The sequence below is a fragment of the Hyperolius riggenbachi genome, chromosome 7 (genome assembly GCF_040937935.1).
Source record: "Hyperolius riggenbachi isolate aHypRig1 chromosome 7, aHypRig1.pri, whole genome shotgun sequence".
In the NCBI taxonomy this organism is placed as follows: Eukaryota; Metazoa; Chordata; class Amphibia; order Anura; family Hyperoliidae; genus Hyperolius; species Hyperolius riggenbachi.
This window is the reverse complement of record NC_090652.1, coordinates 42,092,778-42,106,857: the sequence shown is the minus strand read 5'-3', so window position 1 is coordinate 42,106,857 and position 14,080 is coordinate 42,092,778. Positions and strand designations below refer to the sequence as shown.

Genomic DNA, 14,080 nt, shown 5'->3' with positions numbered 1-14,080 from the left:
GCCATCACAAAGCGGTGCAGTGCAGGAATGGCCTTGCGGGAGAAAAAGTGTCTGCTGGGGAGCTGCCAGTCTGGGGCTGCACAAGCAAGCAGCGCCCGCATGTCGCTCCCCTCCTGCACGAGCGTGTACGGCAGGAGTTGGGAGCACATGGCCCGTGCCAGCAAGCCGTTCAGCTGCCGCACGCGACGGCTGCTGGGAGGCAGAGCCCTAACCACCCCCTGGAAGGACTCGCTCAAAAGGCTCTGGCGTGGCCTTTTGCTGGCACGGGATTCAGCAGACACAGCAGAGGAGGCCACTGAGGACTGGCTGCCAGAACAGGCCTCAGTGTCGGCGGCAGGAGTTGCAGAGGGGGGAGGAGCAGTGCGTTTCCGCACTCCTGCTGGTGCTGCTGGAGGAGCAGGAGGGCGGGTGGCTGCTGTTGCTGCTGCTGAAGGCTGTGCAGTGATGGGTGTGGTGCCACTGCCAGCACCGGATTCCTTCAGCCTCTGGAACTCCTCATGCTGGTGGAAATGTTTTGCAGCAAGGTGGTTGATGAGCGAGTTGGTGCTGAACTTTAAGGGGTCTGCACCTCTGCTCAACTTCCGCTGACAGTGGTTGCAAGTGGCGTACTTGCTGTACACTGTGGGCATGTTGAAAAAACGCCAGATTGGTGACAAAAACATCCCCCTACGGCATGGAAGCGCTGCTGCCTGTCTCCCTGTGGTGGTTGGGGCGGGGGCTTGGGTGCGGCTGGTGGTGGTACTGGTGGCAGATGCTGCTGCTGCTGAGCCTGAGACACCAGCAGGCTGTGGGACCTGCCTACTGCTGCCAATGCTTGCAATGATGCGCCTCCTTGCAAGGCCCACAAGCGCAACCTCCTCCTCCTCCTCAGAGCTGCTGAGGACGAAATCCCCTGGAGGTGGTGGCACCCAGTCTCTGTCTGTCGCCGTGTCATCATCATCCTCCCCCTCCTGAAGCATGTCCTGCTGGGATGATGACCCCCCAAACTCCTCTCCTGATGCATGGATGGGCTGCTTGACTGTCGCCACAGTCTTGCTGTCCAATCCCTCATCCCCCAAAGTGCCCATCAGCATCTCCTCCTCCAAATCGCCAACAACAGCAGACAATACCCTGATGGTGCCTGGGGTAAAAATACTGCTGAGTGACAGGTCGGCGACTGACAGTGAACTGGCCTCCTCCCCAGGCCCTGCTGGGCGGCTGCTGCGAACAGGGGTGGTGGTGGTGGTGGTGAGGGTGGAGGCCTCGGATGCAGAGCTGATGGCGGCGGGCTGCTCATCCTCCGTCATCAGTTGCACCACAGTGTCTGCATCCTTTTCCTCAATGGGACGTTTCCGACCCGGCTGGAGGAAAATTGGAGCAGGTGCTACACGCTGCTGCTGCTGTGTCTCTGCAGCGTGAGTTGCAGATGCTCCTGCTGGGCGGCGCCCAAGGCGTCCACGGCCAGTGGCTATGGGAGGAATGTTAGCCACTGACGCTGCTGCTGCGGAACTGTGCATGGTGGCGCGGCCGCGGCCTGCCACAATGCTGCTCCCTCTCCTCCTGATTCCCTTGCTGCCCTTCCCCTTGCCCAAACCGCGCTGGCTGCCACTTCCAGACATCTTCGATGTTTTGGGCGTATAGACAAAAGTTTTTTAAAAGGGCGGGTGAAAAGTGGGGTACTTTAATGGAGTGGGTTGGTGGGTGAGGTGACTGAGTGAGTGTCCCTAGTACAGTAAGTAAGTAGTAACAGTCAGTAAGTACAACTAACTAATTACAATAATCAATCAGTAATCAGAAGGAGATAGAGTGTGTGTAGTGTGTGTACACAGACAGTGAGTGCACACACGCAGGAGCTAGTAGCCTATGAACAGTGACTGAGTGTCCTAGACTCCTAGTACAGTAAGAGTAAGTAGTAACAGTAAGTACAACTAACTAATTACAATAATCAATCAATAATCAGAAGGAAATAGAGTGTGTGTAGTGTGTGTACACAGACAGTGAGTGCACACACGCAGGAGCTAGTAGCCTATGAACAGTGACTGAGTGTCCTAGACTCCTAGTACAGTAAGAGTAAGTAGTAACAGTAAGTACAACTAACTAATTACAATAATCAATCAATAATCAGAAGGAAATAGAGTGTGTGTAGTGTGTGTACACAGACAGTGAGTGCACACACGCAGGAGCTAGTAGCCTATGAACAGTGACTGAGTGTCCTAGACTCCTAGTACAGTAAGAGTAAGTAGTAACAGTAAGTACAACTAACTAATTACAATAATCAATCAATAATCAGAAGGAAATAGAGTGTGTATAGTGTGTGTACACAGACAGTGAATGCACACACGCAGGAGCTAGTAGCCTATGAACAGTGACTGAGTGTCCTAGACTCCTAGTACAGTAAGAGTAAGTAGTAACAGTAAGTACAACTAATTACAATAATCAATCAGTAAGCAGAACTTCAGAAGGAAATAGAGTGTGTGTACACAGACAGTGAGTGCACACACGCAGGAGCTAGTAGCCTATGAACAGTGACTGAGTGTCCTAGTACAGTATAACTACAATACTAAATACAATCAGTAGCAAAAATACTGGTATAGATGATGAGAAATAAACAGAGGACAGGAGAGAACAGCTGCCCACACAGGCAGGCCCTGAGGCCTAAAGCTGTAAGCCTGCAGCAGCTGGCCTGTCTCTATGTAACACAAAAGCTACTAACTAAAATACAATGTCTATCTAACTAACAACAATATAGGTGTGTATAGGAGGTGTATGTGAGCAAAAACGCTAGGTAAATGACCACAATAGAGCTCTTGCTAAGCCAAAGCACAAAGGAGCAACTCTCTCTCTGTACAAGTCTCAGGCAAGGATGGAAAAACCTAAAATGGCGGCCGCTATTTATAGGGTAGGGGCTGGCCAGGGTCCCCCTCTGTGATTGGCTGCCGTCAGAGGGCCTGGGAGCCCTCTGATTGGCTCTAAGGACATCAATCTGGGCTATGACGCTATTCGAGCTCGGTACCGAGCTCGAATAGCGCCGTTTGCTCGAATAGCTCGAATAGTGAATGGGCTATTCTAGTGTACTCGAATAGCCCATTCGAATAGCTCCAGCTATTCGAATAGCCCATTCGAATAGCTCCAGCTATTAAGAAGCCAAATTACACCAAGCTTTGATTTTTTTTTTAGTAGAAGGTCTTTTTGGTCCCTTTTATCCCCCTATACATTCTGAGTGTTTGGGTCACCCTGAGCTGCTTGGTTACTCTGTTGTACTGGTCCAAGCCCTATCTCATACAGCCATATCAATCCCTGCCGTGTACTGATCAGGGCCAAAAGTCTGAAACAGGCTGTCACATGTGGGTTTGATATGGCTGTGTAAAATTTAAAGCTATAGGCTTGCTATTAGAGATGGGAAGTTCGGATCTTTTCAATGATCCGGATGATTCAAATCGGATCATTGAAAAGATCCGGATCTTTGATCCGAATCTCGGATCATTTTACTACCGAAGCATTCGGGGGTGAAATGAATAGCAGGACAGGTCTTTCCCTGCTGTGGACAGGAGAAGGGGAGAAGATGGACAGAGGGCAGGGAGTGGACAGAGATGGGAGGAGGGACGAGCAGAGAGCAGAAATGTTTGTTTGCACACAATACCCACATGCTTCAATCATATGCTTTACATGTATTTCACCTATATGCTCATCTGTGTACTTTGAATGCAAACGTCGCACAGTGAAAGAAAGCTTTCCCCAAAGCATTCCCAGAAGTAAAGTGCAGCTGTTTAGAGCAGTGTAGGAGGATCATATTGCGCTGCAATCACAGTGCCTGCTAAGTTACTGAGCTGTGCTGAGCTGAGCCAAAAGCTTCCAATGTGTTCACTGTGCACAACTACGGAACAGACAGCCTATAATGAGCAGCACGTTATAGCCAGTATGTGTGCTCGACACATATCTGGCAGTGGCACCCATGTCCCCTCTCTCTGATCTACCTGTCTCCCTGCAAGGCTGGCTCCCATCCAACAGTACGATCCATCTTAGCTCTGCTTCCAGGACCCCGCTGCCCGCGGAGAGGGGGCGTGTCGCTCCTGGCCCCGCCCCTTTTGCGATCCAAATCACTCATTTTGATGATTCGGATGATTCGACTCACAAAATAGATTCGGATCAAAAATCCGAATCGTTCATGATCCGGACAACACTACTTGCTATACACCAGTGGTTCTGGATGCTTGCTTGGCTTGCTAAGGGTGAAAAGGGATAATTTGCATATTTAGCAGCAGTGCATTGTGAGTAACCACAAATGTTCATTTATAGCTGAATTATTGCAGATTTCCTTCAGTTTTAGGAAGGCAAATTACACTAAGCTTTGCTTTTTTTAGTAGGAGGTCTTTTTGGTCCCTTTTATCCCCCTATACATTCCGAGTGGTTTGGGTCACCCTGAGCTGCTTGGTAATTCTGTTGTACTGGTCTAAGCCCTATCTCATACAGCCATATCAAGTTCTGCCATGTACTGATGAGGACCAAAAGTCCAAAGCAGGCTGTTTACATGTGGGTTTGATATGACTGTGTAAAATGTAAAGCTATATGCTAGCTATACACCAGTGGTTCTGGATGCTTGCTTGGCTTCCCAAGGGTGAAAAGGGATAATTTGCATATTTAGTAGCAGTGCATTGTGGGTAACCACAAATGTTCACTTATAGCTGAACTGTTGCAGATTTCCTTCTGTTTTTAGAAGGCAAGTTCTACTAATACAGTGGGTGGCATTGCAGGAAGTGACGACAGTCGAACGCACGCTGGAACGTGGAAGAGGTGAGTCCTCCCCGCTCGATGCCTCTTACTAATAGTGGCGGCTGCTGCTGAGCTTAAAGAGACTCTGTAACGACAAAAAGATCCCCTGGGGGGTACTCACCTCGGGTGGGGGAAGCCTCAGGATCCTAATGAGGCTTCCCATGCCGTCCTCTGTCCCACGGAGGTCTCGCTGCAGCCCTCCGAACAGCCGGCGACTGTGCCGACTGTTCAATTCAATATTTACCTTTGCAGGCTCCAGCGGGGGCGCTGTGGCTGCTTTCGCTCCGAAGGAGGCGGAAATACCCGATCTCAGTCGGGTCCGCTCTACTGCGCAGGCGCCGGAGACTTGCGCCTGCGCAGTAGAGCGGACCCGACTGAGATCGGGTATTTCCGCCTCCTTCGGAGCAAAAGCAGCCACAGCGCCCCCGCTGGAGCCTGCAAAGGTAAATATTGAATTGAACAGTCGGCACAGTACGGAGGGCTACAGCGAGACCCCCGAGGGACGGCAGACGGCGTGGGAAGCCTCATTAGGATCCTGAGGCTTCCCCCATCCGAGGTGAGTACCCCCCAGGGGACGTTTTAACGTTACAGATTCTCTTTAAGCATGAGGGTGAGCGCACCTGGGGGACCCAGGTGAGGGAGGGCGTTCCTGCTGAGCTTAAGCGGCAGGTGGAGCGCACATGGGGGACCCAGGTGAGGGAGGGGGTTCCTGCTGAGCTTAAGCTGCAGGGGGAGCGCACATGGGGGACCCAGGTGAGGGGGGGTCCGACCCCCCTCCCTGCCGATGTGCCCAGTACCCCCTTCCTGCCCTCTACACCCTTATACGGCGTATGCTACGCCGCGGGTCGGCTAGTCAATAATAATTGTCTTATCTGATGGTTGATCGGCCACCAAGGCTACAAATGTATGGCCACCTTCAGCTAGAGCAGTGTACATTCCAGAGTGATACGTGAACTGATCATCAGTAAGTGGTGTGATCTTCTGGGAAAGAGAAAGGTTTTTTTTGTACTGACACCACAAATTTTTTCATGGACTTTACTGACAGCCCAGATTTGTTGACTTTTTTACTGACAGTCTGTAAATTTACTGACGGTTGGCAACACTGGTGCACAGCTGCCTCTCAGTTTCTATTGGTTGGAGGGAGGCACCAGCTTGCAGGAAGTACACAGAGGACAGGAAGGAGTGAGAGGCTGATCTTTCTGTCCCTTCACTGCAAGATCTTAAGACTTTGACAGTGTGTCCATAGAAAAACGGGACTTAAAGAGAAGGGGCGGGACTCGGGATGAGGAGGCGGAGCCCAGGATAGTCACGCCCAAATCATAACTGTTGTGCCCTATGTAGATAGAGTTCATTTACACTTTGATGGGTTAGGATAGTGTTACTCACCTTTCTTTCTCTTCTCTATCTTGTCCAATGCCTTATCCGTTTTTAGAATTGTGAGTTCAAGTACATGTTTGGAATTTATATATTCCATTAGCACCTCTTCAGCCTGAAAAATGTGAACAGTTAAAGACAATCATGCAGCAGATTTTTTTTTTTTTTGTAACACTATTTTTTATTTCAAAAAATAAAGTAGGTGTTAACAGTTGAGAGAACCATTGAGAAATTGCAATAACACTTGGAAAGAACTATAACAATGTACATATTTGTATACATTATATACTTGCTAACAGGATTTAACTAACTCGATGTAAGGGTAAGCCTAGATTTAGAGTCCAAAAGCGATTAGTCCAAAAGTTCAAAGTGGCGGATAACAAGTAGTCCTTTATAAGGTTACTCAGTCCAAAAGAGAAAAATAAAAAGGGGGAGAGGAGTAACTCGAGTTGCTGGTACCTGTTAGGGGGCAAAAAAAAATTGAGAGAGCATACAAATTTTGTTGAAAAGAGAAACTAAGTAGTAGTCCTACATCAAGGGGTAAGGGGGAGGGGTATAGGGTGTTCTGGGGAAGGTTAGGTTTGTTTTTTGATTTCTTGTTTTCTTTATCAGTTTGGTAGTTGCTATATATGAGAGCAATATTGGGATAGGTTGGTTCCTGAATCTAGTAGCCTGTAGGTTAGAGATTGAGAGGGTTATAAAGGAAGGCCCTGGCATAGGTGTGAGGGGTCCCTGGTATTTTTTGCAATCAGTCCCCGCTGGTATAATTATCCCATGGGCCCCATATCTTGTTGAATCTGTCCTCTGAGTCCCGTAGGGAGGCCGTAAGTTGCTCCATTAATTTAGTCCACTTAATTTTTGCTTTGACTTCTGAGAAGTCAGGAGGGGCTATCTTTTTCCAGTTGGAAGCTATTGCAAGTCTAGCTGCAGTGAGAATCCGGATGATAAGAATTCTGTCAAATTTGTGGGCTTGTGGGACAGATTTGCCTAGTAACATGAAAATGGGGTCCATGGGTACAGTGATGTCTAAAATTCTGAGGATTAGGTCTTGTACTTTTGACCAGAAGGGGACTATAACAGGACATGTCCAAAAGATGTGTTCTATCGTCCCTTTGAGTCCACAACCCCTCCAACAGGAGTCAGAGGATCCAGGGTATATACGGGAGAGGTGGGCTGGAGTGAGGTACCACCTAAAGAGTATCTTATAGATATTTTCTTTGATTTGCACACACATAGAGGAGTCCTTAGCGTTTTGCCAAATAGACTCCCAGTCCTCTAAAGAGATGGTTTGAGAGAGGGAAGATTCCCATTTAGCCATGTAGTCGTGGGCTGGAGTTAAAGAGTGGGAGTTGGTGGAGAGCATTATATAAATTTGAGAGATTAGGCCCTTCTGACGACCCTTATGAATACAGAGGTCTTCAAATGCTGAAGTACGACCAGCGTCCGAGGATTTAGGCATCAGAGACCTCAGAAAATGTGAAATTTGATTAAATTCCAATAATAGATTAGGTGTAGGGGGGTTGTGTTCACCTATTTGATCATAAGTTATAAAGGTTGTGGAGTGGGGTTGGAGCCAGTCCTGTAACCTGAAAAAACCTTTAGAGAACCATCTAGACATGAATTGGTGATTTAGACCTGGTTTAAATTTAGGATTGCCGAGGATTGGTTGCATTCTATAAGGGGAGCGTAGTTTTTTCTCTGAAGCAGTGCTGTTCCAGATGCGTAATGTAAATCTAGTTGAGGAGAGACCAAGAGAGGCTGAAGGTGGTTGAGCATTAGGTGTCCATACAAGTGCAGCTAATGAGTAAGGGAGAACCTGAGTAGCTTCAATCAAGGCCCATTTAGTCTGAACCCGGAAGTCAGCCCATTCAGTGATTTGACGAAGGTGGGTAGCTTTATAGTAGAGGGAGATGTTTGGGAGACCCAAGCCCCCCTGGTCCCTCAGAGCCATCATGACCGATTTAGAGACTCTAGGTTTTTGGTGATTCCAAATAAATGTATTGATTTCTTTTTGGAGGGAGGCTAGTTGGGAGAATGGGACAGCCACTGGAAGAGTTTCAAAAAGATACAATATGCGGGGTAAAATATTCATTTTGACTGAGTATATACGACCTATCCAGGAGATGGAAAATTTTGTCCATTTCTTAAGGTCCTGTATGATAGTGCGTATGAGCTGGGGGTAGTTAAATTTGTAAAGGGTACCATAAGAGGGTGTAAGGTTAATGCCCAAGTATTTTAGAGAATGGGTCCTCCAATTAAAGCGGTAGAATTTTTGGAGTGAAGTTAGGAGGGGGGTTGGGATGTTTATGGGGAGAGCCTCGGTTTTGTCCTGGTTAAGTTTATACCCTGATAATTCTTCAAACTTAAGCAAGAGATTTTGGAGAACTGGGAGGGAGGTGAGAGGTTCTCTCAGAGTCAGGAGGATGTCATCAGCAAAAAGGGAAATGTTATGTTCCCATTTGCCTTGAATGATTCCCTTTATGTCCGGATTTTCTCGAATGGCACAAGCCAGGGGCTCGATGCTCAAGGCAAACAGTAAGGGAGAGAGAGGACACCCCTGCCTTGTGCCATTCCTGATGGGGAAAAAAGATGGAGGGGCAGCTGGGAGTTTGACCTTGGTGGTGGGGTTAGAGTAGAGAAATTTTATTAGATGAAGGTAAGGGCCTGAGAACCCTTGATGGTTTAGGACGGCAAATAGGAATGGCCATGAAAGCCTATCAAAGGCCTTCTCAGCGTCCAAACTCAGGAGCAGAGAAGGCCTTCGAGAGGCCCCCATTAGTTCGACCAGGTTGATTACTTTTCTTGTATTATCTCCAGCTTGGCGTCCTGTAATGAATCCAACCTGATCATTATTAATAAGGGAGACTAAGATAGGATTAAGTCTGTTTGCCATTGCTTTCGTGATGATTTTTAGGTCTGAGTTTAGTAAAGATATTGGTCTATAGCTCTGGGGGACCATGGGGTCCTTGCCTTGTTTAGGGATCATGGTGATTAGTGATCTTAAGAAAGAGTCTTGTGGTTGATTGCCCGACATTAATTTGTTAGCTAGGGAGATTAGGTGGGGTAGTAATATAGGTTTAAACACCTTATAATATTTATAAGATAAGCCATCTGGCCCTGGGGTTTTGGAAGAAGGTAGGTGCTTAAAGACCTCTTCGAATTCTTCCATTGAGAAGGGTAAATTTAGACTAGCCAATTGAGTATCTGAGATTTTGGGTAGGGATATACTGTTAAGGAAGTTTGAGATATGGGATTCGGAGGACGGGGTGTTATGATGGCCTGAGAGGTTGTATAGCCCTTTATAATAGTCCGTGAAGATTTTGGCTGTCTGAGAGGGGTCATAATGAATGGTGCCTTGGGAATCTTTCATGGAGTAGATTTGAGCCTGGGAGTTTTTGGGGTTAAGTTTCCGTGCTAGTAGAGTATGGGGCTTATTGCCCCTCTCAAAAAATAATTGTCTTGTCCACCGAAGACTTTTTTCCAGTTGGGTTGACTGAAATTGCTTAATTTGTAGCTTAATTGATTGCATAGCAGTGAAATTTTCAGAGGAGGAGGAAGTTTTAAAAAGGTCCTGCGCCTCTGAGAGCTTCTTGTAGAGTGATTGAAGTTGATTACTACTGGCACGTTTTCTTCTAGTTCCCTCAGCTATGAAGATTCCTCTAATATAGGCTTTATGAGCCTCCCAAGCCATTCCCATAGAATTGACAGATGGGATATTCTCTTTGAAAAATGTCTGAAGGTCCTCTGATAACTTAGAGACCAGGTTCTTATCTTGTAGAAGGGACTCATTTAATCGCCAATGGAGGGGTCTGTGTGGAGTAACGTGCCAGTTAAGATCTATGGACACTCCTTGGTGGTCTGACCAAGCTAAGGGGTGGATTTGTGACTTTGAAAGAATGCTGACTACCGGAGCTTTAGCAAAGAAATAGTCTAGTCTGGAGTGGGAAGCGTGGGGAGGGGAGAAGAAGGTATATTCTGAGGAGTTAGGACAAACTATTCTCCAAAGATCAAGAAGATGATATTTTCTCATTAATACTCTGAATTGCCTGGAGTTTCTCTCATGTGAGGGGGAAGATGAGAGTCCTTGAGGGGAGGATCTATCTAGATGCGGGGAGAAGGCTAAATTAAAGTCGCCTCCCAGAATCAGAGAACCTTCAGTCACCTTATGTAGTTGTTTAAGGAATGAGGAGAGAAAAGTAGTTTGGTTAGCATTGGGTATATAAACATTGGCAAGTGTGACCATTTTGCCGGCTAGAGTTCCCACCAGAATTAAATAACGTCCCTGGGAGTCAGATATAGTACGTGTAATTTGAAAAGGGACCCCCTTTTTGATTAATATACCAACACCAGCTTTCTTATGTGGGCCAGAAGAGAGATGTATCCCAGTATAGAGTTTACTAAAAAAGCGGGGGGGGGTCGGCTCGTTTAAAGTGCGTCTCCTGAACTAGAGCAATGTCCACCTCCAGTCTCTTGAGGTCTTTAAGGAGGGCATACCTTTTTTGGAGGGTGTTTAGCCCCTTAGCATTAGCTGTAAGGAGTCTAACCATTGTCCAGGGGAAGAGCTGAAAGGCGAAGAGGGGCAGGGAACCAACCTAAAATATTGCGTATTAGGATACCTTGTGTAGGGAAGGGTAACATAAACCAGAACCTGTTAAGGATATTACAAGAGGGATTAACATTGCCACTGTAAAGGTCGTGGCTACATTTTGAGGTGACATAATTAGGCCACCAAAGTGAGGGTACCCAGGGAGGGAAGGCCCGGAAAAGCGGGTGTTCCCTGAAACTGGGAAGCCTCCTGAGGTACATGAGGGGTCTCCAAGTGACCGCCACCGATCAAGAACTTATTTTAGAGAAACCTCCTGGGTTATATATTTTAACCATAACATCAACAGTAGTGAAAGGTAAACATTAATTTAGGTAAAGGTAGCACCAGAAGTTATCTGGAGTGTATTCGTACATAAACATATATTCCTCTTTCCTCTTTCCCCCCAGTGTAGTAAAATGTCAAAGCTTATATGGTAAAGATTAAACATGGAGGGGGTAGCATAAACATAAAAGGGGAACTCAGATGGTAGAAGAAAAGGAAGAGATACTTAGGAATATCCGATGTGGCGATCAGGACAGTCAGAGAGCCGGTCTAAAAAGGCCGGGGATCCATTAGGATGGGAAGGTGGATGTAGAGATGACCCAGGTCAAGCTGGTTGGGAGTCCATAGATTCCGCTGATTTCTGGGTAGAGAGACTGCGGAGGGGTACTTTGGTCCACTCTGAAATGTGGCGGACTTTGCGTGGCGGAGAGGCCTCAGGCGATCGGCGTCTTGGGGAGCCGGAGTTTTGTGCAAGTCGAAGGCCCATCTGTTTAAGGAATAGATCGGCATCGTCTATATCGGATAGTGAGAAAGTGGCCCCCTGTCTGATGACAATCAATCTGAAGGGGAATCCCCATTTGTAGGGAATCTTGGCTTTTCGGAGAAGTTGCGTCACAGGCTTGAGGGATCTGCGTTTAGCCAGTGTGATTAGAGAGAGGTCGTTATATACTGAGACCGAGTCCCCTTTGAACTCGAATGAAGAGACATTGCGTAGGGCTTTGAATAAAGCCTCCTTGGCCTCGTAGTAATGTAGGCGGATGACTACATCTTTAGGTCTGCCTGCTGTGGTCTGCCGTTCGCCCAGTGCTCTGTGAGCTCGATCCATTCTCCATAATTCGTTGGGAACATCAGGAGCAATTGTGTGGAAAAGCTCTGAGAGGTGGGAGTTTAGGTGTTCATTAGATACCTGCATTGAGATTCCTTTCACTCGAACGTTTTGCCTGCGCTCTCTATTTTCCAAGTCTTCGTGTGCAGATCTGAAGCTTTTTAGATCAGAGAAGATAATACGCTGGTCGTCCTCTATGTCTGCTTGTTTTTGTGCTATAGTGTCCACCCTGGTTTCTAGGGCCTCTGTGCGGTTCCCTATCTCTGTAATCTCCGTTTTTAGTTCCTTAACAGCCGATATAATTAAAGACTGGAGGGAGGTGTAGAGAGACTGGTAATGCTTTTGCAGGGTTGCCTCTAATATTGCAGCCGTGACAGGGTCTGTGGGGGAAGCAGTACCTTGTTGCGTGGTGCTCTCTGTACGGAGCTGCGCGGATAGGTCGGCGCCATCTTGGCAAGGAGGAAGGCATAGGAATTTGTCCATCGTGCCGGTAGCTGCTGCCGCTTTGTTGGAGGCTTTGCTGGACATATCTTCCGATGCCTGCTGATGTCCGCAGGAGGAGCGGGGTGGAGCCGTGCTGATAAGGCGACTGGAAGCTGAAGTGCGGCTGGTGTTAAGAGCGGTGAGGCGGGAGCTCTTGGTCTAAGCGGCCATCTTGGTGAAGCCCGCGCATGCGCCTCCAATCATGCAGCAGATTTGTCAACACTAGTGCAAAGAAAAATGGAGCAACATTTGTGTAAAATTGAAAGAGTTGCTCAGAACAACCAATCAGAATCCCGAACCGTAAGCAAGGGCCTGCAGCAGTTCTGGTTTAACTACCTAAAGACCACTCCACACCAATTGGCGTTAACATAGCGGCAGCCCCAGGACTGCCTAACGCCAATTGGCGTGCAGTCCTGGGGGCGTGTTTTGCAGGAGATCACGTGCGCCAATGTGTGTGCATCTCTGCTTGATTGACGGAGCACTGCTCCACCATCAGTCTCCCAGCCGTGTTCTCTGCTAGGAGACTGTCAGACGGTGAAACCGTTGTCTATTTACAGTGTACTGGGGACAGTCGTGTGACATGGCTGTCTCACTGGGAGGCAGGAGAGTGATCGGCTCTCATAGGCTGATGTCTATGAGAGCTGATTGCGTTGATTGGCTGGTGGGGGGAGGGATACAAATAAATACAAAAAAATAGTAATATTTATAAAAAAAAAGCAAGCAGCTGACATCACCTGCCACCAGTAAAAATGTTACCATGTGATAAATGTCAGAATGTAAATCATGGATTTACAAGATTGTACAAATCATTTATACATAATTATTGTAAAAATAAAGCACTTTTTTATTACATTATTTTCACTGGAGTTCCTCTTTAAGTCTGAGCGGTTGGATGGGGACAGAGAACAAGGTGATCCATGAGGAGGAACTGATACATCAGTAAACAAGGGTTTTCTGGTAGTCAGTGACTCTTCTACAGAAACTAACTGTGCTCTACTGATTTTACATTGGGTAACACCTATGGGGCTTGATTTACAAAACGGTGCTAACTTTAGCACTGGCCCTTAGCACGTCTAAACTCAGTTGAAATGTGAGAAGTAGTGATCGTGCGCAAAGTACCGCGCGCAAAGTTTTGCGCGCGCACTGCACGCTCTGTTTTGCAGGGCGCTCCGCGTGAAGTGCCCATTAAAGCCTATGGGACTTAGCGCGCGCATAGAACTTTGCGCGCGTAAAACTTTGCGCGCAAAACTTTGCGCACGATCGGATTGAGAAATCTGGTGCTAACCTACTTAGCACCCTGGTTAGCGCGCCTTAAGACTTTAGACGTGCTAAGTAGGTTAGCACCTCTTAGTAAATCAAGCCCATGAGGGTCTATACAAAATCAGCTCCAGGGGCTTGATTCACAAAGCAGTGCTAACCTACTTAGCACGTCTAAAGTCTTTAGACGCGCTAACCAGGGTGCTAAGTAGGTTAGCACTGGATTTCTCAATCAGATCGCGCGCTAACTTTGCGCGCGCAAAGTTTTATGCGCGCAAAGTTTTACGCGCGCTAAGTCCCATAGGCTTTAATGGGCACTTCGCGCGGAGCGCCCTGCGCTCTGTGCAGTACGCGTGTAAAGTTCTACGCGCATAAAGTTTTGCGCGCGTAAAGTTTTATGCGCGAAAAGCTTGTTTAGACGTGCTAAAGGGGTTTTCACAGGCGTGCTAACAGTTAGCACCGCTTTGTGAAACAAGCCCCAGTGGTGTTACTTTAAAGAAATAACTTTTTGCTTTTGCTGTTGT

General features: G+C 47.4%; 1 protein-coding gene across 1 annotated transcript in view; it reads right to left on the bottom strand.

Moving 5' to 3' along the window:
* LOC137525493 (guanylate-binding protein 4-like) overlaps positions 1-14,080 on the bottom strand; it is a 300,578-nt gene that overhangs the window by 75,976 nt on the left and 210,522 nt on the right. The window contains exon 8 of the mRNA XM_068246612.1: positions 6,136-6,238. Coding sequence (XP_068102713.1) covers positions 6,136-6,238 — 103 coding nt within the window. The remainder of the gene's footprint in view (positions 1-6,135; positions 6,239-14,080) is intronic.